General features: G+C 35.3%; 3 protein-coding genes across 4 annotated transcripts; 2 read left to right on the plus strand and 1 right to left on the minus strand.

Annotated features, from left to right (window-relative positions):
• Positions 1-486: 486 nt before the first annotated feature.
• On the plus strand, positions 487-5,022 carry LOC116160443. 2 transcript variants are annotated; one of them, XM_031473636.1, is made up of 6 exons: positions 487-664; positions 1,230-1,543; positions 3,554-3,781; positions 3,875-4,168; positions 4,255-4,518; positions 4,572-5,022. In XM_031473636.1, the coding sequence occupies exons 1-6, from the start codon at positions 577-579 to the stop codon at positions 4,884-4,886; spliced, it is 1,503 nt and encodes a 500-aa protein (XP_031329496.1). In that variant the 5' UTR covers positions 487-576; the 3' UTR covers positions 4,887-5,022. The 2 variants fall into 2 exon arrangements, with proteins under 2 accessions (XP_031329496.1, XP_031329497.1); XM_031473637.1 differs by lacking the exon at positions 3,554-3,781.
• Positions 5,023-9,992: 4,970 nt separating this feature from the next.
• Positions 9,993-11,351, plus strand: LOC116164481 (putative nuclease HARBI1). Its single transcript, XM_031478669.1, has 4 exons — positions 9,993-10,008; positions 10,474-10,733; positions 10,790-11,279; positions 11,338-11,351. Exons 2-4 carry the CDS (start codon positions 10,512-10,514, stop codon positions 11,349-11,351), a joined length of 726 nt encoding a protein of 241 aa, XP_031334529.1. The 5' UTR covers positions 9,993-10,008; positions 10,474-10,511.
• A 212-nt stretch (positions 11,352-11,563) lies between these two features.
• Positions 11,564-12,462, minus strand: LOC116164491. The gene is made up of 3 exons (XM_031478679.1): positions 12,069-12,462; positions 11,799-12,003; positions 11,564-11,739 (listed from the first exon to the last, which is right to left on the minus strand). Exons 1-3 carry the CDS (start codon positions 12,252-12,254, stop codon positions 11,564-11,566), a joined length of 567 nt encoding a protein of 188 aa, XP_031334539.1. The 5' UTR covers positions 12,255-12,462.
• Between the last annotated feature and the right edge of the window lie 8,544 nt (positions 12,463-21,006).

The raw sequence follows: 21,006 nt of genomic DNA on the forward strand, positions 1-21,006 counted from the left end.
TTTCAAAATCTTCACAAGATATTTACGCAAAAATTTTTTGAACTGTCCAAGTGCGTGACAATGAATAAATCGTTCAACAGGTTGCTGCCACTATTAAATATTGCGACTTTTAAAAAATTTACGTCATCCAATAGCGTCTTCTCTGCGTCTTGCTTTTTCTTTATATAGCGTCGCAAAAGAATAATAAAATGCTGCTGCAGAGATTTGCACATCATCATCCAATATGGTCACTCCAAAAAATTATTCACCCGTTTCAATTGGCGAACCCTAGCAAACAAGCCAAGCACACACACAAACCAGAGACAAGACAGCTGTGCGCAAAACATTTCTCAACGCTCGCAAACGTTTTGCGCAGTTTCGGCGCGCGTATCTGGGACGCAGCTTAAGATTTCACTTACCATGGAGTGCATTCAACGACAAGCGTAAGCATTTATGGCAGGTTTGTTATTTTGTTGCCAGTCCAATTATTAATAGCGTGCCGTGAGAGTTAATCACTTACAGAATTTTTTACTCTTATGCTTATACCAATTAAAGAATTATCTTACCTATTGATTACTCTGCATATAGTGTGTGAATATGTTTGTTAAAATCGAGTTTAACAACAATTTGAAGTGGATTTCCGTTAACGTAGACGAGGCAACATATCAAACTTTTATTTTGCAAGGTAAGTGCATTCTGAATTATAAAAATTTTAGCACTACTGTTCTAGCATTGAACAAATTGTTTTTGTTCAATGAATGGTTGTAGATAATAACCTACCTACCTATAGTTAGATTTTATATAAGCACCTACATTTTTTTTCACACAATTGGCAGATTCAACACAATGATTAATATCTATAGGTATTGATAGTAGGTTATTGTTTCATTTTTAGCTCGGATTTACTTTTTACACGTTTAAGCGTTACTTTTGTAAAATTGGGTATTTTCCAATGAAACTCATGAGTCAAGATAGGGATAGGTATGTAAGGGTGGATAGGGTCTAGGGAAGTTGAACATAAAGGTACAGTCGACTGGGTTACTACCTATACAGACCTTTATCTTAAAAGTAATTACAAAGGAGAATTCAGTTCCACCTGCACCTGTCCGCCCTCGCAAAGTTATCTTTAGCGCGCTTCGATTAGTGGTACCATTGAGTAACTAAATCCTTTACTCAATGGTGCTACGAAGTACGTAGTTATCTTAAAAAGTACTGGCACATCAAACTTACACATCTTCACTCCATTTTAGCTATGCAAAAGTTCAATATCAATGATGTGGATCCGAATGATGTGATACTGTGTGACACATCTGGATGCCAGATTGAAAACGATGATTTTGTCGATTTCTTAAAAGGAGTAGAAAAGGGTTTTATATTTCGCATTGTAAATACTCGAATAAATACTGGTGCTGATGCCAATCCCTCTGCTCCAAGTATTTCCAGTTCCAGCTCGACGATTTCAGAGTCGACTACAATAACTTTGAGTAGTGAAGATATAGTTACTATCAACGATTTGCAAGGATTTATTGTACCAACCTCGGTACCAAGTAGTTTTGATAAAGAGGTAACTGAAAAAATAGTGCTTCTAACGACTTTATTCATGCACAAATGTCCAAGATATCCTAATGCATAATTTGTTCAATAACTTCCCTTTTTTTTCCATTTGGTGCAATATTTTTTATTGGTAGTTACCTACCTACAATAGAAACCTTAAAAAGTGTAAATTATACCCAATAGTTGCGTAAAAAAATATTTCTTCTTGTTGATATCTAATGGTCAAGCTGCATGGAAATCTCCAAATACTATACAGGGTGGTGTTTTTAAGTGGACCATTAGAAGTATCTCAGGAACGGTTTGGAATTTCGATTGAACCCATTATCTTTTTTGAATAATTGATTAAAAGGAATCATTTAAAAATATTTTCAAGATGGCCGCTTTTCCAGTTGTACCCGAACGATACCGAACTTTCTTATTTCAAACGGCACTATCTTTTCTGATGGCATTTTCAAATTTCTTATAAAAAATCATGACTTTGTCAGTATGATGGTATGTCTAACTGGCATGGTTTTGAAGTTATTTGACATTTTTTCACTGTTTCAGAGGTTCAGTAAATTAGCCATATCACTGTTGTCTGACAACTTAGGAAATAGCTTTTATTATCACCAATCGCCAGCTAAAAGTTCAGGCTATCAAATGTTATTGGTCGGATTTTCAAGTGCGAATCGAAAATAATATGAATAAGAGTTCAAATAGACAATCGGTTTATCGTCAAAAACTCGATATTTTCAGTAGTAATAGCATAAGGGCATCTAATTTTTCCGAAAAAATCGAAAAAACACGCTGCTAAGTAATATTTTAACAAGAAGCATGCTGGTGGCAACAAAAATCCGAGTCGAAGACGAGGATTTTTGCAGCTGCACGAATGCATTTTGTTAACAAAATATTACTTTGCATTGTGTTTTTTCAATTTTTTACACAGCAAAAATTTGATGCCCGAATGGTATTTGACAAGACTATTTCATCAGTAATGTCAAAGGTAATGTAATTTTTGGTGACAACAGCTGTCAAGTTTTGCCGCGGGTAATCTCGAAAAAACTACTGACAGGTGCTGTCATTCGGTTTTTCCATCTAGAAACCATGTGCAATTCAAAATTGCGCGTTTGTGATTGGTCGAAAGTAAGACGAGAGAAATAGTCAAATGGAAACCATATCTTTATTATGCAGCAATGGAAAGACCATTAAAAAAACAGACAAAAAATGTATAGACGTCACCGATTCAGTTGTTTCATTTTGATTCGTGTACTGTTTTGTTGAATTTTCATAAAATGAGTAATTATGACGTCTTTATGACACTCAAATGTTCAACTGTTTTGAGTGATTTTATTGATGACATCTAGATTTATGAGGTGGATAGAATGAAGTTCTGATTTTGCTATTTGAAAATTTTTTATTTTTGACGAATAAATTGAAAACTGACCACTTTAGAAAAATTTTGCAAATACATTTTTTGTCCGCTTTTTTATGGTCTTTCCATTGATGCATAATAAAGTTTCCATTTGAAAATATCGAGTTTTTGACGATAAACCGATTGTCTACTTTGAACTCTTGTTCGCATTATTTTCGATTCGCATTTGAAAATCCGACCAATAACATTTGATAGCCTGAACTTTTAGCTGTCGATTGGTGATAAAAGCATTTTGCTAAGTTGTCAGACAACAGTGATATGGCTAATTTACGGAACCTCTGAAACACTGAAAAAATATCAAATAACTTCAAAACCATGCCAGTTAGACATACCATCATATTGACAAAGTCATTCTGATTTTTTATGAGGAATTATGAGATAGTGCCAATTGAAATAAGAAAGTTCCGGTATCGTTCGGGTACAACCCGAAAACCGGCCATCTTGAAAATATTTTAAAATGATTCCTTTTGATCGATTATTCAAAAAAGATAATGGGTCGAATCGAAATTCCAAACCGTTCCTGAGATACTTCTAATGGTCCACTTAAAAACACCACCCTGTAAATACTATTTTGCGAGCTATTTTGTTATTTAACATTATTCATTTCAGGCCTTGCAAAACTTATTAATTCGCGTAGGAGCTACACAGATTATCACAGAATATGAAACAAAGAAACTTTTAACAAGAGGAAACCGAAGATTGTTAGTGAACGTGATTGTGTTAGATATGATAGAAAAATACGGCCAACAACCTTTAAAATATATAAAGACTATGTATGCTAAAGCTATTATCGACCTCTTCCCGAATTTGAGAGATCCATGCAGCAAATATGGCTATGTCAGTTGAAATCTATGATTTTGCTTTTTGCATGCTATTGCTATCTAAATTACTTATTGTAAAAAATATAAATAACTTCCAATTTTCTTATAGGAAGCATTTTATAACCCCGACGAGCGATCTGGGTACATAGATTGGCGTTTGAGAACTGTCAGAAGATCTTCAAAAGAAAACAGGCCAGAAATACCACAGAAAAAACCAAAACTGAATGTTGAAGAGATAAACCTTGATAATTTCCAAGAGGACATTGACTATTTAAAACACACCCATCCTAAAGATCCGGACCTAATAGAGAAGTTCAAAGCGACATTTTTGGCTAGACGAAAACTTTGCAACGAGACTAACATCTTTCAAGAATTTCCTAGGTTTTTAGACACTCCTGGACTGGTTAGTATTATATATCAATATGTTTGATAAATGCCCACTGTACTAACACCCTTTGTATCTGAAATAATTCTCGATTAATTTTTTAGATATCTTTGGATTTTGGATTGCTGTATCCCAACAATGACTGCATTAATCTGGAGTTGCAAATTTTGAATATATCGGAAAAAGTTAAAAATATTTATTGCAATGAGATAAACTCCGACAATGAATACCTAAATCAATTTGACGTCACAACTAAAACTTTGTTTATGTTGATCAAGTTGTTGCCAGCTACATCCAAGGGACGCAAAAAGGCGGTGAACAGGGAATCACTGCCAGAAATTAGTAAAAGGCTTATTGTATTTAAAAAGGTAAAGAACTAAGCAACCCTTTTCTTTGTTACGCTTACATTATTAATTTTTAGAACAGTGAATCACTCGAGGAAATAATTACTGCCAAAAAAACTAATCAACCTTTTTTAATCGCTTCTGGATCTTCAGAGAAAGCGGTAGATTACTACACTATATCGGTAGATAATAAGGTACTTGCGGTGGAAAGCATTACTAATTCTGGGCAAGCTTTTGACCTCCTTTTTAAATCGTTTTTCGTTTTTAATTTAACTTATGACCCTACACTAGAAATTTTCTATAAATTCATTCAAGTGTTTTTTTACGGTATAGACGATATTAAAATCACGCCCAATATTAGAGAATTGCGATCAAAACTATTAGCGCAATAATAAATCTCGCCTTATAAGCAAATGCTAGTTTATTTGATTTTTGATTTACTTATTCCAGTACAATGCTGGTTTGTTTTAAATGTGCCAGTAATTTTGAATCTTTTCAATTATTGTCAAAGCATTTAAGAAAACAACACTGTCTCTATGAAAATTTAACAAATTTTGAACTGATTTGCACTAAGTGCAAATTAAAGTTATATACCTACTGCGGTTATAAACGTCACACTCTTAATTGTGTTGTAAGTTCTGATAATTTGACAGAAGTTTTCGATACTGTAACCCAAGTTAATGATAATGTACAAGTTCCTCTTGTACTACCTGCCGGAGTTGAACAACTGCAAGATGATATACATACTGCTAAATGTGAAACTAATAGTAACGTTACTGAAATATTTGACAATACTGCATCGAACTTTGATTTTAAAGAATATTTGTTGGCATATACTACAAAGTTACACTCTTTGGGGATTCCAGAAACAACCATACAGATTATTTTTCAATCCACACAATTTTTAATTGAAAATGTTGTTGATAATATTATTGGAGAAACCAACGCTTATTCAAACAGTAACAACTCTTTACAATTATTAGATAATTTACAAAACCGAAGTGCAGCAATAAAGAAAGACATTGAATTGTTAAATACTTCTTACAAACGTAACAAATTAATTCATAAATCATTAGTCTTACCCAAACAAGTTACAATAGGCATACGTAGAGATCAAGTATTTGATAAATCTAGTCAGCAGTATATTGAGAAAAATGTAACCAGTACATTTTCTTATGTACCTATTCTATCAACGTTAACATCTCTTTTAACTTGTGAGCAATATTTTAATTTATTTGAACAACACTCTACTAATTTAACGAGTAACGACGTGTACATAAATGATATTAAAGACGGTGTTTACATTAAAAATCATAATTTTTTTAAAAACCCTTGTAATCTCAGAATAATACTATATTATGACGATTTCGAAACAACGAATCCTCTGGGCAGTAAAACTGGAGCTCATAAAATTGGGGCTTTTTACTTCAGCATAACCAACATACCAAGTTATTTAAATTCTCAGCTATCTCACATACATCTTCTTGCATTGTGTTATTCATCAGACATTAAGCAGTTTGGAATAAATGCTATTTTAGAACCTATTGTCAACGATATTAAAGTTTTAGAAACTCAAGGTATTTTTATCGAACCTCAGAATAAAACAATTTTTGGCTCGGTTGTTGCTTTATCACACGATAATCTAGGTGGTAATGTATTATTGGGAATGGTTGAGAGCTTTTCAGCCAACAATTTTTGCCGAATTTGTACTGCTGATAAAAAGACTTGCCAATCATTAACACGAGAAGATGTTTCTTTACTACGGAACATGAATAATTATGAGCTTCATTGTAATCAAGCTAAAGATGAAAAGCAAGTACTTGGCGTTAAATGTCGTAGTGGGTTATGTGACTTAAAATATTTTAATATTTTTGATTCTGCTTCAGTGGATCCAATGCACGATATCCTAGAAGGCATTGCTCCTTACGAAATTAAAATATTCTTAAAGCTATTGGTTGATAAAAAACTAGCAACTATACGTGATATTAATTCGAGGTTACAAGCATTTCCCTTTGGTAAAACAGATAGGAATAATAAACCAAGTCCAATAATATTAGATAAACCAGGGCATTTAATTGGACAACGAGCTGCCCAAACGTGGTGCTTAATCAGATTTATTCCAATAATATTAGAAGATCTATTAGATGACGATTTAAAAACAAAATTTTATTTAATTTCTTCCATAATATCAATAACACAAATTGCTCTTTCACCACGCATAACTAAACTAGAACTAGAAAAGCTAGAACGCCTTATTGAAAATCATCTTAAATTCTTTGATAATAACTTTGATGAACGCAGACTACCCAAACATCATATGCTTCTTCATTACTGTCGGATTATGAAATCATTAGGTCCATTAGTTAATCTATGGACTATGAGATTTGAGGCGAAACATGGATATTTCAAAAATTTGGTACCCAAACTAAAAAATTTTACGGCTATTTGCAATACGTTGTCACATAAGCATCAAATAAATATGAGCCATCAGTGGAATAATAAAATTATGGAACCCCATATGGAGTACGGGCCTATGATAAACATTCTTGTTCAAAGCACAATTTATAAATCGTTGTTTCCTAACCAAAAAAATATTGGTGTACTAAAGTGGTTGTCTTTTGGTGGCTTTTTTTTATAAATCAGGCTATTTCATATGTAGGGGAATGAAGGCCGCCCTCCCTGAGTTTTCCCTTATTGTTGATCTTATTCTATCAGATGGAACTCCATATTTAGTGGCGAAACCGTGGAAAACACGACAATATGATGAAGTAAAATGTGTTTACATTATCGAAAATTTAGAATCTGAATGTTTTCTTTTAAAAATAGAAAATTTAACTTATAAAGAACCCTTTGAAAAGTATTTATTACGTTCTAAATTAACAACTTGGTGTATTGTTCCAAAGTATAAATTTTGTTAAATTTTCATATTATACGTAATACGGGTATGATATACTTATAACTATGTTACCTTCATTTACAATATTTTTTATACTTCTTGACTTAGCATTAAGTGTATTTTGTCTTGAAATTCAAAATAATGTATAAGTTATTAATATTAGGTATAGAATTTAGAATTAGGTACCTACAGAAGTAGATATATCTTTTTTGATAAGCTCTTTTTGAAGTTGAAATAAGTTAGGTATAGCTGTTGTACCTACTCATTATGAAATAATGTGAACGGTGAAAACCCATTATCAATCATTTACACCTTCCATGTGAATTAATCATTTATACAAGTTGAAAAGACACAGTAACGCGGTGATATTAAATCTGTTTTGGAGTAAAAATTGACTTCCAATATTGGTTAATAATCACCAAAATCAGATAATGACCTCACCACTTACGATTGAAAGTGACAACACATTGTGTAATTGCTACACCATCATAATGTCAAGTTACTCTACGGCTTAATTAAAGTCACTAACTTACATGGTCAAGTGACACTGAAATGGAGTTATATATTATCCTGGATTTTATCCGATTGGTGTGAAGTTCTCAATAGATCAGAGTAGATTTTAACACAACAATAAAGTGGAAAAATGACTCTGTAATGTGTTACAAAGTCAACACCGTGCACATGGTGTAAAGCTAACACCAAAGTACATGTATGGATATGGACACGGAGTAAGAGTAGTTTGGTGTAGTATGGTGTGACTATATTTTATACTGTGTGGTAATAATACACATTGTATTTACTTTTATTTAATCGCCCCCGGTGAAAACTTCTTCTGGATCCGCGCCTGCCATAAAATCACTTGAAACTTATGTGTTATCTTTGTAATGACCCCAAGAAGGCAATGACGAAAATTCATGGAGATTTGATTTCATAAAAAATTAAAATTGCCCATTTTCAAAAATGTTATTAACCTATTTATAGCGAATGTAGATCGATGAAAATTCGTTACCTCCTGCGCTGGTCCTTGCTGATTAATATAAAAAAAAATTGGGCCGATACCACAAACGGTTTTTAAAAATTGTACAAAAATCTAAAGGCATGTTTTAAGTGTGTTTTCTACGCTGATCCCCACCACTCCGGCAGCGCGCTCTTAACTTCGGTGATCGGACGAGAACCGGTGTTTTCAACGTGGTATGGCCGTTGTCGAGAAATATGGTGATCTAAGGGAAATAATTCTAGAAATTATTCCTCAGAAGAAGAACAAAGAGATGCACGCAAAGGATTCAAACGTGTCGCAAATTTACCAATTTTGACCACTTTTCTAATCGTAGGTAAATAAATATTTCGATGAATAAAGGAGAGTTCGGTAAAATCGCAAAGGGAATACAAACGTCCCGAAAAATGCACAAAACGAAACAATTTTAAATTTCGCAAAGTGTAAAAGTAGTATCGCTAAATATGTGTCAAAAGGAAGCGAAAATTAGAAAAAAAAAAGGAGTCAACGGCACGCGGTGTTCCCAAGCGGTCACCCATCCAAGTACTGACCGCGCCCGACGTCAGTGTTACCAAGTATTTTTTCATCAGTATCGCCAACATAAGCGCCACCTGTTAGCCAAATGTAGCCAACCTTACAATTTAAAAAAAACGCACAATTAAAAAATCATTTTATTGGTATTTTAATTAAATTTATTACATCTTTACATAACATAGGTAATCTTATTCAATAATTGAAATGCACGGTACATTAAATTCTTCAAATGCCGATAGAATTTCTATATCTGCTTCTTCTAAAGCATGAGTTTGCGAAGTATTAGTGCTTGGCCGATTAATGTACATGTCACTATTAAAAAGCTGTAACATTTCAGCAGTGGCTTTAAACGCATTACAACACGTTCCGTCCCTATATGATCGTACCCGAATGCGCAATAAACTAGACAGCATCTCAAACTGCATTCGGTTACGTAACTTTGTCTTTACCGCATTCATAATGCTAAATACACGTTCAACTACAGCGTTTGAAGTTGGCAAAGATAACAATGTTAGGACAAAGTCCGCTAACTCCTTAAAAATAAAAGAACCTCCTGCGTCTGTATAAGTGTACATTTTAGCCCAAAACATAAATGTATTACTTAATACATTTTCGCCGAATATCTCGGACCAGTTAATACTTAACATTTTATTATACTGAGTCTCCATTAAAGAAAGTTTACTGCTATCTGCAAATATTTTTAAAAATGGCAAATCGATAAAATTGCATCGTACTGCTGGTGAAAGGCAGTGCTCAGGCGAAAAAAAGCTTATAAGTTTTTAAAGTACTCCATGTTTTCTGGTAAACGCCTAATCACTTCTGCGAGTAATTTGTGAATAAAGTTAAATGCTTTGTTTTGTACACAAATTTTGTTTTCTGAACTAATTTTCACCTTATTTAGCATTGTGAAATAATCAACCCCGAAATCCGAATCTTCGGGTTGAATAAAAGCCAATTGGTTATCGATATTCTCAACTATTACTTGCAATCCACTATTTAAAAACACTGGTTTCATAATTTTTTTTGCTAGGAGATAAGTAAATGATATTTTAGGGCCCTATTCTTGAACGCGTGACTACCGTGTGAGTGAGTGAGTATGACGTCATCTCGAGCGATTTTCATATTTTCGTATTCTTGACGCTTTAAACCGTTCGAGTGGGTGACTCACACTGTCACATGTCGAGCGCTTTCAGTCGATCAGTTTTTTTTCAGTGACTTGAGTTGTGCGATCCTTTTAAACTGATTTTTGGTGATCTTACTCGTATATTTTCCTGAAGTATAGGCAATAAATAAAACCGTCACGCTTTTCGTGAGTATTTTATGCATCCTTCACCTTGTCGTTTCTCAGTGTTTATATGATTTATGAATGAAATCTAACCTCGCTTTTGATAAATTTTCGTGCTCGTTCTCCTGTGATTTCTAGGCGATTTTTATTATTTATTTATACGAAACTGTTTATTAAACTTCCTTCTTTTTAACGATTATCATTTTGCTCGCGAAAGTGTGCATAATCCGTGTGAAGTGTACAATTTCTACACCTCTGTTTTTACCACAGTTTTGCTAAGTATATAAAGATTCATTCAAGAAATTAAAATGGACGAACTGGTTATGTTGGATTTGCTGGACGCCGAAGAGGAAGCAGAAGAAGTTGTCCGTGTTCAAAGACCCCGGGCTGACGCAATTGCCATTCTTAGCGATGTCCAGTTTAAAAACATGTTTCGTTTTCCCAAGGAACTGTTTAGGATTATTGTGGAGGTGTTGTCCCCCCATATGAGACCAACAAATCGAGCTTCAGATTTGGAGATTCCCATTCGTGTAAGTAAAGAAAATTTTCCACTTACAGCTTATTGGTTTCTTTTCTTATATGGCAGATATTGATTGCATTACGCTTTTTTGCTTCGGGATCTTATCAGATGGATGTAGGCTCCAACTTGTTCATGTCTGTCTCCCAACCGACTGTAAGTCGATGCATCAGTGAAGTGAGCGATGCTTTCAATGTCCCAGCGATTTTCAATCGATTTGTAAGATTCCCTCATAACTTCGAGGAACTGGACCGAGTACGAATGGGTTTTTTCGAAAAGTACAACTTCCCTGGTGTTGTCGGCTGTATAGATTGTACTCACGTGGCAATTGTGGCGCCCCCCGCGGAAGATCCCGATCGACCAGGACACTTGTACATAAATCGCAAAGGATTTCATTCGATAAACGTTCAGCTCATTTGCGATTCAAATCTTAAGATATTGAACGTAAAAGCATCTCATCCTGGAAGTACCCACGATGCATTCATTTGGAATAATTCTAATGTCCAAGAGGTAATGCGTACCATCCATGCAGAGAGACGAGGAACCTATTTTTTACTTGGTTAGTACATTCTCAATAAAATCAATGAAATGATAAAACGTGTTGTACGTTTTTGTAGGAGATAGTGGTTAACCTCTGTACGAATCACTCACATTTAATATAGATCAATGCTTGTATAGTTATTTTCTAGTTTAGCTTATTACTTATCGTCATAATCACTAGAGCTGGCGTGTGATTATATAAGAAATTCTGTATAAAATAGGTTCTCACCTACTGAAATACATGTGTTGATGTACATTTCAAATGTGCACAATAGAATAATCATAAACTAGTAGACACAATCACTACAGACCGACGAAAGGGTATTTTCTCAGGAAGGAAGTGACTAGTCCAAAAAATCTTTTGTCGATCTGGTCTTGAAGCAGTGCTACACTGTATAAGAAAAAAATCACTTCGTCAACAGGGTTCAATATTATGGGATGAACAATTGCACCACTGGAATTGGAGATCATGGATGTGGCTAAAAGGACAAGGAAAAATTGTAACGTGAAAGTTGTTAAAAAATCGTAGCCTATATACTTGTATCATTCGCATGGAAATTGCAGACACTTTCTTTAATTAATGAATCTCCTTCTACCACTACCGGCTTGATAAAAGTGTCCACAATATCCTGCTCGAATGTGGTCAATTTTTCATCACTGGGGGGACCGCCACCTGTTTGGTTTGTTGACCGGTTGATTCTGGCAGCTTTCGCCTTTACGCGAGAATATAAATCTTGCCAAGTCTAAAATTGCAACAATATATATAGCTTTAATAAGGTATTGAGTTGCATATTAATGAAAACATTACTTTTCGCCAATTTTTCCAATCTTTGTAAGGCCTTCCAGTGCTATTCAAAGATGCTGCAACCGTCTTCCACTTCTCGTGTATATTTTTGTTGGTAAAATTAGGTGACGTTTTCCCTGCCACGACGTTTTTATTTTTTTTTAAAAACTGAACAAGTATCAGCTTTTGCTCTTCTGAAGCGCGAGACATATTTTAATTTTAAATTTGAATAAATCGCAAAAATTACAAACGCAAGCGCAATGAATCACAATTTGACAGATTCAAACAAGTGACATGAGAAAAAAGTGAGAATACAGTGGTGCCAAGTTGACAAACTCGAGCGGTTTTCAATTAGTGTCAAGAATACGGAATTTGGTGAGTGAGTGAGTCACCGATGACAAAGTTACCCACTCACCGATTTTTATCGAGCGGTTCAAGAATAGGAGTCTAAATCTTGATATGATTTACCAATATTAATATAATTTTTTTGGAACGTTATGTTCAAACGATTACATTCCTGCAATATTGGTTTAACAATTTTTAAAAGTAATAAATTTGCGTCATCAAAGAGAATTTCTTTTAATTGTCTGGCTGTATAGCATTTCTCTTTATTTACTACTACGCTAAAATGTATTTTTAACTCATCCCAGTGGTTTAATATTTTGTCTATTACATTGTACCTGGCTAACCACCTGGTTGATGACAGTTGTACAAAATTTTGGAATTTCTTTTCCGATAGCAAATTGTACAATTGTTTATACTGTTCCCTTCTTTGTGGACTGCAACTGAACCAGTTGTATATTTCACGGCATAAAAATTCTACACTTGCAGGCAATTCATCGGAAGCCTTTGAAGCAGCTAGATTTAATGAGTGGCAAATACATCTTATTAATTGCAAATGTGGAATTTTTGATCGTAACAAAGTATAAACTGAATTATTTCTCCCACACATGTTGCTGGCCCCATCTGTACCTATACCTATTAAATTATCTAAATTAAACCCTAAACTATGTATAAAATTAACTAGACTATCAAACAATGATTGCGCGGTAGCGCTTTCTAAAGGTATGAGTCCCAAAAAATCAGTGACGAATTCTTGTTTAGTTTTACTAAAATATCTAATGCAAACACATAAATATTTGATCACAGACACATCCGTAGACTCATCCAATATTAGAGAATATTTACTATTATTTGAAATAATGTCTGTTTTTAGCTCATCCATTAAACTTACCGCAATCACATTCTTTATTATTTGGGAACACTTTGTTCGATGAAGTTGAATGGCTCGAAACGTTGGAAATTGAGAATTCATGACATTGTTAATGAGATCGGTTAGATGGTCGACACTCCTAATTGATGTGTGCATTGCGACGTAATGGGAAATCCTAAGATCACTTTCTTTCTGCTCATTTGTAACCTGAATTTGCATGTGAGACGTTATCTTATTCGCCGCAGGAACCAAATCTGCTGCCCTCCTTTTATGTGCAATGGAATTTGCGTGCTTCTTTAAATCGGTAATGTGGGCCCGTAATGCAGATTTGCAAAGCTTGCAATATGCATCTTGCAGGTCATCGTCGCCACTCTTCATAAGCCAACCTAAACATAATTGAGTGTCTTTAAATATAGAAAAAATAATAAAATACAGCTAGGCTTTGATAAACATGGCACGAATCTAGGAAAAAAAATCCAATGAAAAAAAAACTACGGAAAAAAAATCCAGGAAAAAAGAGGCACGGAAAAAAAACCAGCGGAAAAATAAGCCAGGTAAAAAAAGTCAGCGGAAACAAAATCCTGGAAAAAACAGTCAGGAAAAAAGAATGTATATTAAATTAAAGGAACAGTGTTCTTTTCTGGCTTAATTTTCTAAATTATATTGTAGGCAATTATCAGGATTGTTACTTAACGATGGGTTAATGCATTCTTTTCTTCATCCTCTTACTTGCATTCTTCAAATGCTTGTAATAGTTATTTGTGTACCAAGGCCGTAAAAGTGATCTTTTTTGGCCGAAGCTGCTGTTTGTGGCCGAGGCGGCAGCCGAGGCCGCAATTCAGATGAGGCCTAACAAATCACTTTTGGCCAAGGTGCACACAACATTTTTTAGGCGATCATCAAAAAAGAATTCAAAAATTTGCTCATAAACATATATTTTCTGAAAATCATAGTTATCTTAGACAATTAAAAACAAAGCATTTCCTGTCATATGTAATTATAATTAGCATCTTTGCGTGTGTTTTGTGCGTATCAAAATGGGTGATAGCGACAGTCCAGATACCCTAAATGAAATTTTGGAAGCTGCAAGCGTTGCGCTTGCGACCCTAAGCCATATATGATATAAAAGCAGGCGTTTGAGAGTAAAAGTACAATCGCAACTTCCTCGGTTGCACAAGATTTTAATAATGTCAAATGCAATAGGTCCTTCGTAACTGTGGCTTCCAAGACCTTATAGTTAACGTACAATTATTAGAAACCTGATTACCTACTTTGATGGTAGGTATAGGTAGCTACTTGTGTTCTCGGTTAATTGCTGGTGATTTTTCGTATAATAATGTAAGCAACAACATCTTCCTCATGTTTTGGTTCTACACTTCAAAAAGGTCTCTGCAAGCAGCAAAGATTGAAACGTCAAACTATAATTTTAAATGTGAACATTGTGATTACGCAAAATAGTGTGAAACATTCCTACAAGTCTGAAAATGAAAAAAACGCACGTGGATGGACCAATCCTTGATGGGGACAAACCAGATAGACGCTTTCTATCAAACAGCTTACTGGTTCTCACACATCAGTTTCAAATAAGTAGGTACAGTTTGACAGATGTGTACAATAAAGTAAAGTTTGACAGAAGCGTACAATAAAGTGAAACTTTATGGCCGCAAAAGCGACCACAAAATCAACGTTTTTGTGATGATAGCCTAAAAAATATCTTTTTTGCCTTTGTCTTAAGTAACGTACGTAAGTAGTTTCTTGCGTTTTTACGAATTAACGTTATTTCTTATTAAAAATAGATGATGTTACCATCAAGGGTAACTTTGTCAAATGTAAACTACCTCTACCTATCTCTTACAGTTCCCGAGATCCCCATGGTGGCCTTTGAATTTGAATCACCCTGTATAGTTCAATTATTACACATTACACTAAACTGACTAAATTAATACTAATATACTAAAATGCACCACAACTGAAAACTTGCAGAGACGACTAAACACCCTTTGCGTAGAATACAGAGACGGGGCCCGAACTATGGAAGATTTCATTTTAGCCGTAGGTCATACTATTCGATTTACATAGTTCATTGAAACTATTATACTTCATTTCTTTATACATATTTTGTATTGTCAACAGTACGCCCTGGCCCTAGTTGTTATTAAAACTTATTATATTTTGCATTTATTGTGTTTTTTTTTACGTAACGCTATCACAGGTTTAGGTACTTCCCTTTTTCTCATACAGATTTTTCCGTAGATGTTTTTCCGTTTTTTCCTTGGATGGTAAATCCTGTACTTTTTCCATAGATTAATTTTCCATGGATTATTTTTCCATGGATTATGTTTCCATGGATTATTATTCTATGGATTATACTTCCGGTGGATTTTTGTTCCGTAGGATTTTTTTTCCGTGGCTGTTTTTTCCTGGATTTTTTTTCCGTGGCTGTTTTTTCCTGGATTTTTTTTCCGTAGTTTTTTTTTCATTGGATTTTTTTTCCGCTGACGACATGGCACATGCAAAATAAACCAAAATAACTACATAACTAGCACTACTAACCTTTTGCCCAAGATTCAGAGCACCACTTCTGATTAAATTTTCGGGAATATTGCTTTGGCATTGCAACTCCTTTTCCTACTTTATTTACTTATTACACTAAACTGCGAACAGCGAACTTGCAAGTTCCAATTAAAATATATCAAACGCAACTACTGATTATACTTGTTATACGTATGTGATTGTGATACGAACTTGACTTGAGATGTAAACGATGCAAATTGCAATAGATGAATACTTAGAGTTTAAACTTAAAAAATGCAGAATAGCAAGTGCAGTGCAAAGGGTGGTGGGCGTGGGAAACATTAACAAAACAATTTGAAAACTGGTCAGAAGGTGCCAGTGCGGTCTCATTTACTTATTATTTCGTCATTTTTATTATCCTGTTTTGTAGCCCTTTTCCGCAAAACAGGGTTTTGTACTATACCTACCTTATTCATTCATCAAATTTGCCAGAATTCCGACGGCGGCGGCTTGTTACATCTGCTAATCACAAAGTGTCTAATTTATTATTTATGGCGCAACAACAATAGAACCTTTGAACTTACCTCTTACCTTACCTACCTGCGATGCGACCTGGCTACTTATATTTACTTAATACCTGTTTTATTTTCTTTATGTTAGTCACGTCCACTACATTATCTCGCATTTTGTTACTTTCTAAGAAGGCGCCGCACACTAACTTCAATTATGGGTTATGAGTAGCCATGTTTCGCTAAATTTTTTTTTGGGTAGCCAAACTTTATCGCCAGTCGCCAAATGTAAAATGTGTGCGCCAGAAATGCGATGTAAGTAGCCCAAATGGCTATAAATCGCCAACATTGGCAACACTGCCCGACGTTGCTTCAGCCTGTCTCACAATTGACGCCAACGTCAACGCGAACGTGAGCATTTAATTAAAACATGAATATTTACTATTTCCATTCACATATAACGCAACGGGAACGTGAAAACGTGAAACAAACGTGACAGTTGGTCAACTTTTATCTTTCCCGTTCCCGTTGGCGTTTTAAACATGCGCGCGCTTGCGATCCAGCCACATAACCTTTAAAGACCAAACTTAATTATTTTTGTACGAAGTATTGCATGATTATCCGTTTGTTGAATTGAATAGAATAGTCTGTGATAGAATCAACGAAAGATAAGTTGTGATGATGTGCGATAATCCAGGTTTCGATGAATTGTTAATTATGTGTGTAGAAAAACATCCCAATGTATACAACAAAAAATTAAAAGAATTTAAAGATACCTTGATGAAAGAAAATTCATGGTTAGCCATTGCAGAACATTTGAATAGTGATGGTAAAATCAATAGTTATACAGTACGATTGTTAGCACTTACTTTCCTTATTTGTAGCGGAAACAGTGAAGAGGCGATGGGACAATTTAAGGGATCGATTCGTTAGAGCCCATACGGACAGTTTAAAACTTGCTCCTTCAGGTTCAGGAGCTGATGTTATAAGTACCAAAAGTACTTTTCCGTTTTTCAAGCTCTTGTTATGGCTTGTACCGCATATCAGAAAGAGAAGGTAATTGTAATTAAATTGACATAAAAAATGTGTGCATTAATCTTATATTATATTCCAGACTCATATCAGCAACTCCGCGTGTTTCCCAGGCACAAGTGCATACAGAAGAACACATTGTAGATGCAGAAGATTCTGAAATCTTCTCCTCACAAAGCAGCCCAAGTGTAGACATTGAAGAAGGGTGGTATGATGTCAATGACAGCGGATTATTATCACCTACTAGTTCTGAACCACGCACCACTACTACCACTCCCAAAGCTACGAAAAATAAATCTATCCCCGAGACATTAACCAAAGCTGTGGAATCATTTACCTCATTTGTAAACGCTAGAAAGAAGGGCATTGAATCTGACGCATCACATAATTCGTCCGATATGAATTTTATGAGATCTGTAGTGGTTGATATGGAACACATTCCACAGGCCAAAAAACTGAAATTCAAACGGGAAGTGTTGGAACTGTTGGAAAAATATACCTCGGAAGTATAATAAAACTACATACATACAATACATATTTTTATATACATATTTTGTGATAGAAATAAATGTTATTTGCCTCTATTAATATATTTCATTTGCCAAGGCACAGATCCTTCAGGAGTGAGCAGGTACTTTGCTACAATATCTCTTTAACTATATGCCTTCTTCGAGGACACATCTGCACCAATTCTTCCAACACGCGTTAAATTTTTGTCATTGCTGACAATTTCTCGCCACTTCCCTTCAACTACTTCGCCGTTATTTAACACTACATCAGTTAATGTAGGAGGTGCATATTTATCAGAAATATTTATTTTTAGAAAATTATGCAAACAAACGGTTGCCTTTATAATGGCCTCGCTTGTCTCAACTGAACACAATAAAGGTTGTCTATATACACGCCATCGACTGGCCAGAATTCCAAAACTGTTCTCGATTGTACGCCTAGCCCTCGATAACCGATAATTAAATATAAGTCGTTCATTAGTTAATCCGCTACCTGGATATTGGCGTAACAGATAATGATTAAGGGGAAATGCTTCATCACCCACAAAGTAATATGGTACCTTTGCTGAGCTCCCATTCAATTCTCCTTCAGGCAAACTGGAGCTTACAGTTTCCATATCAATCTTTATTTGTGACCTTTTGAAAATCCCAGCATCATTTTCAGAACCGTATGCACCTACAGGGTGATTCCTATAGTACCTGCCACCGTTTGGGAGCGTGTAGGTGGTGCGTAGGGGAGTATTTTGATATAGGACACTTGGGGTCGGAAATCTAAAATAAGGGTGACAGAGCCAAATTTACCTTCTGGAATTTCGCGCCTGTAGGTAGGCAACCCAACCGGCCGGCGGTGCACACGGAGCGATCTCAGGCGGCGATGTGTGGCTGACACTTGATCAGAATTTTGTTTAAACCCACGAAATCCCGTCTGCAACGACGCGTATCAAGTGAATAAACACTATGGCACGTTTTACTAACACGGAATACGCGGACATTCACTTCATGTACGGATTGGCAAATGGTAACGCACGAGCTGCACGACGAGCGTACGCTGAGCGGTATCCAAACCGTCAGTTACCCTGCAGACAGGTCTTTCAAGAAATTCACTTCCGACTGTGCGAGACAGGGCAATTGCAGGTAAGCTGACGGAGGCTTAACTTTACACACAGATTCGTGATGCACATCGATACTTGGGTCATTTAAGCACCCATTTCGAAAAGTTTGTTTGTTTACACCGACCTCCTCCTATTTCGCAGCCCACTAGCGCCCGTGATCGCGATCGCCCGTTGGTAAATGCCTTAGAGGAGGATGTGTTGGAACGTTTCGAGGCAAACCCGTGTACTAGCATTCCGTGTTAGTAAAACGTGCCATAGTGTTTATTCACTTGATACGCGTCGTTGCAGACGGGATTTCGTGGGTTTAAACAAAATTCTGATCAAGTGTCAGCCACACATCGCCGCCTGAGATCGCTCCGTGTGCACCGCCGGCCGGTTGGGTTGCCTACCTACAGCCGCGAAATTCCAGAAGGTAAATTTGGCTCTGGCACCCTTATTTTAGATTTCCGACCCCAAGTGTCCTATATCAAAATACTCCCCTACGCACCACCTACACGCTCCCAAACGGTGGCAGGTACTATAGGAATCACCCTGTATATCTACCCAAGTGAATTTATAATCTGCATCACAGCAGGCCAACAGTACGATACTATAATATTTCTTATAGTTGTAGTACAAAGATCCAGAATTTGTGGGGCACTGTACTGCAACATGTTTGCCATCAATCGCTCCAAGTGTGTTCGGAAAGTTCCATCGTGTCCAAAATTCTTCACTGATGTTTAACCAATCTTGATCAGTAGATCTTTTGAAATATTCCGTATGTAATACTTCCCAAATGGCCTCACAAGTTTCCCGAATTGTTTTTGAGGCAGTTGAGTGACCAACTCTAAACTCAAATCAAAGATTTACAAAACTACCACCGTGCGCTAGGTATTTAAGTCATCGCTAAACGCATTTCGGGAAGAAGGGCAGGACGTCGACTTCGTTTTAATAACTTGGGCTTCACCAATTCAAGCAATTTATCAAATTGTGCAGGATACATCCGGGTATATGAAAAAAATTTTTCATGGTCATGCACTTTAAAATATTTAAAAGTGTTTACAAATGCTCCCAGCTGGTCCCGTAGAGTGTTGAAGGGGCGAACCACCACCTAACAAGAACATGAACGATTTTGCTTATTAATCTAGGTATAATGCTACACTGAGAAAAATAAATAGTTGAAACAACCAGAAAATACTTCCCTCAAACAGTTTTTGATGTTAAATATGGCCAATGTAATATACGCATTGTACGAAAATAGAAATTTTGTTAAATAAAAGGTATTCAACTGAAGTCATATTATCAGTTGATTAAATAATAGTAATTGGTTAACTCAACATATATTTCATATTTTGCCTTAGTAGTCTAAAGTTTTAAACCAAAAATAATTATGTTGTAAGGAATGCAATTTGATGTTCATTCAAACATACAATATCGTTGAACCAATGTTGAAGCATTTTTATACCAACCGTTCATCAATGTTAGATCGATGCTGTATTAGAATTGAACCAATGATTGTTATTATTCCATTTAAATAGGTACTGGTGATTCAGTGAAATACGTAAAGCTGTTAATTTTATTTATTTATACTGTTGTCAATCTTACAAAACGAAAATATGATTTTTATATATTTATAGGCAAGTATAGGCATTCAATGGTATAGGTACAGGACGATTTTAAACTAACGGAGAAAAACTAATATATTCAGTAGGACAAGATATTTTACTTGTTTTTATTCTACTGAATTTATTCGTTTCCCATCACAATACGAACAAATTTTCCATATGCCTAATGCAATTGTTCCGATTCTACAACAGAAAAAATGTGCACAGGAATATAAGAAATTAAGTATGGGTAGGTACCTACTTACAATTGTTATGAATTTATGATTTATTGTCCAGATAGGTAATTAGATTATTTTAAATTAGCACTGAACGAACACTACCACAATCCCTATTCAACAACCTGTTTCATTATGCTTATAGTTCGCGTCGCGTCAATGCGTAGATACTGCTGTCATTGGAGTTTCTGTTTCTGAAATCATTATGCTGACTTCATTCCACTTAGTTTCAATTGAACTGCGTTTATTTTTGA

Source organism: Photinus pyralis, unplaced genomic scaffold, assembly GCF_008802855.1.
Source record: "Photinus pyralis isolate 1611_PpyrPB1 unplaced genomic scaffold, Ppyr1.3 Ppyr1.4_LG1, whole genome shotgun sequence".
NCBI lineage: Eukaryota > Metazoa > Arthropoda > Insecta > Coleoptera > Lampyridae > Photinus > Photinus pyralis.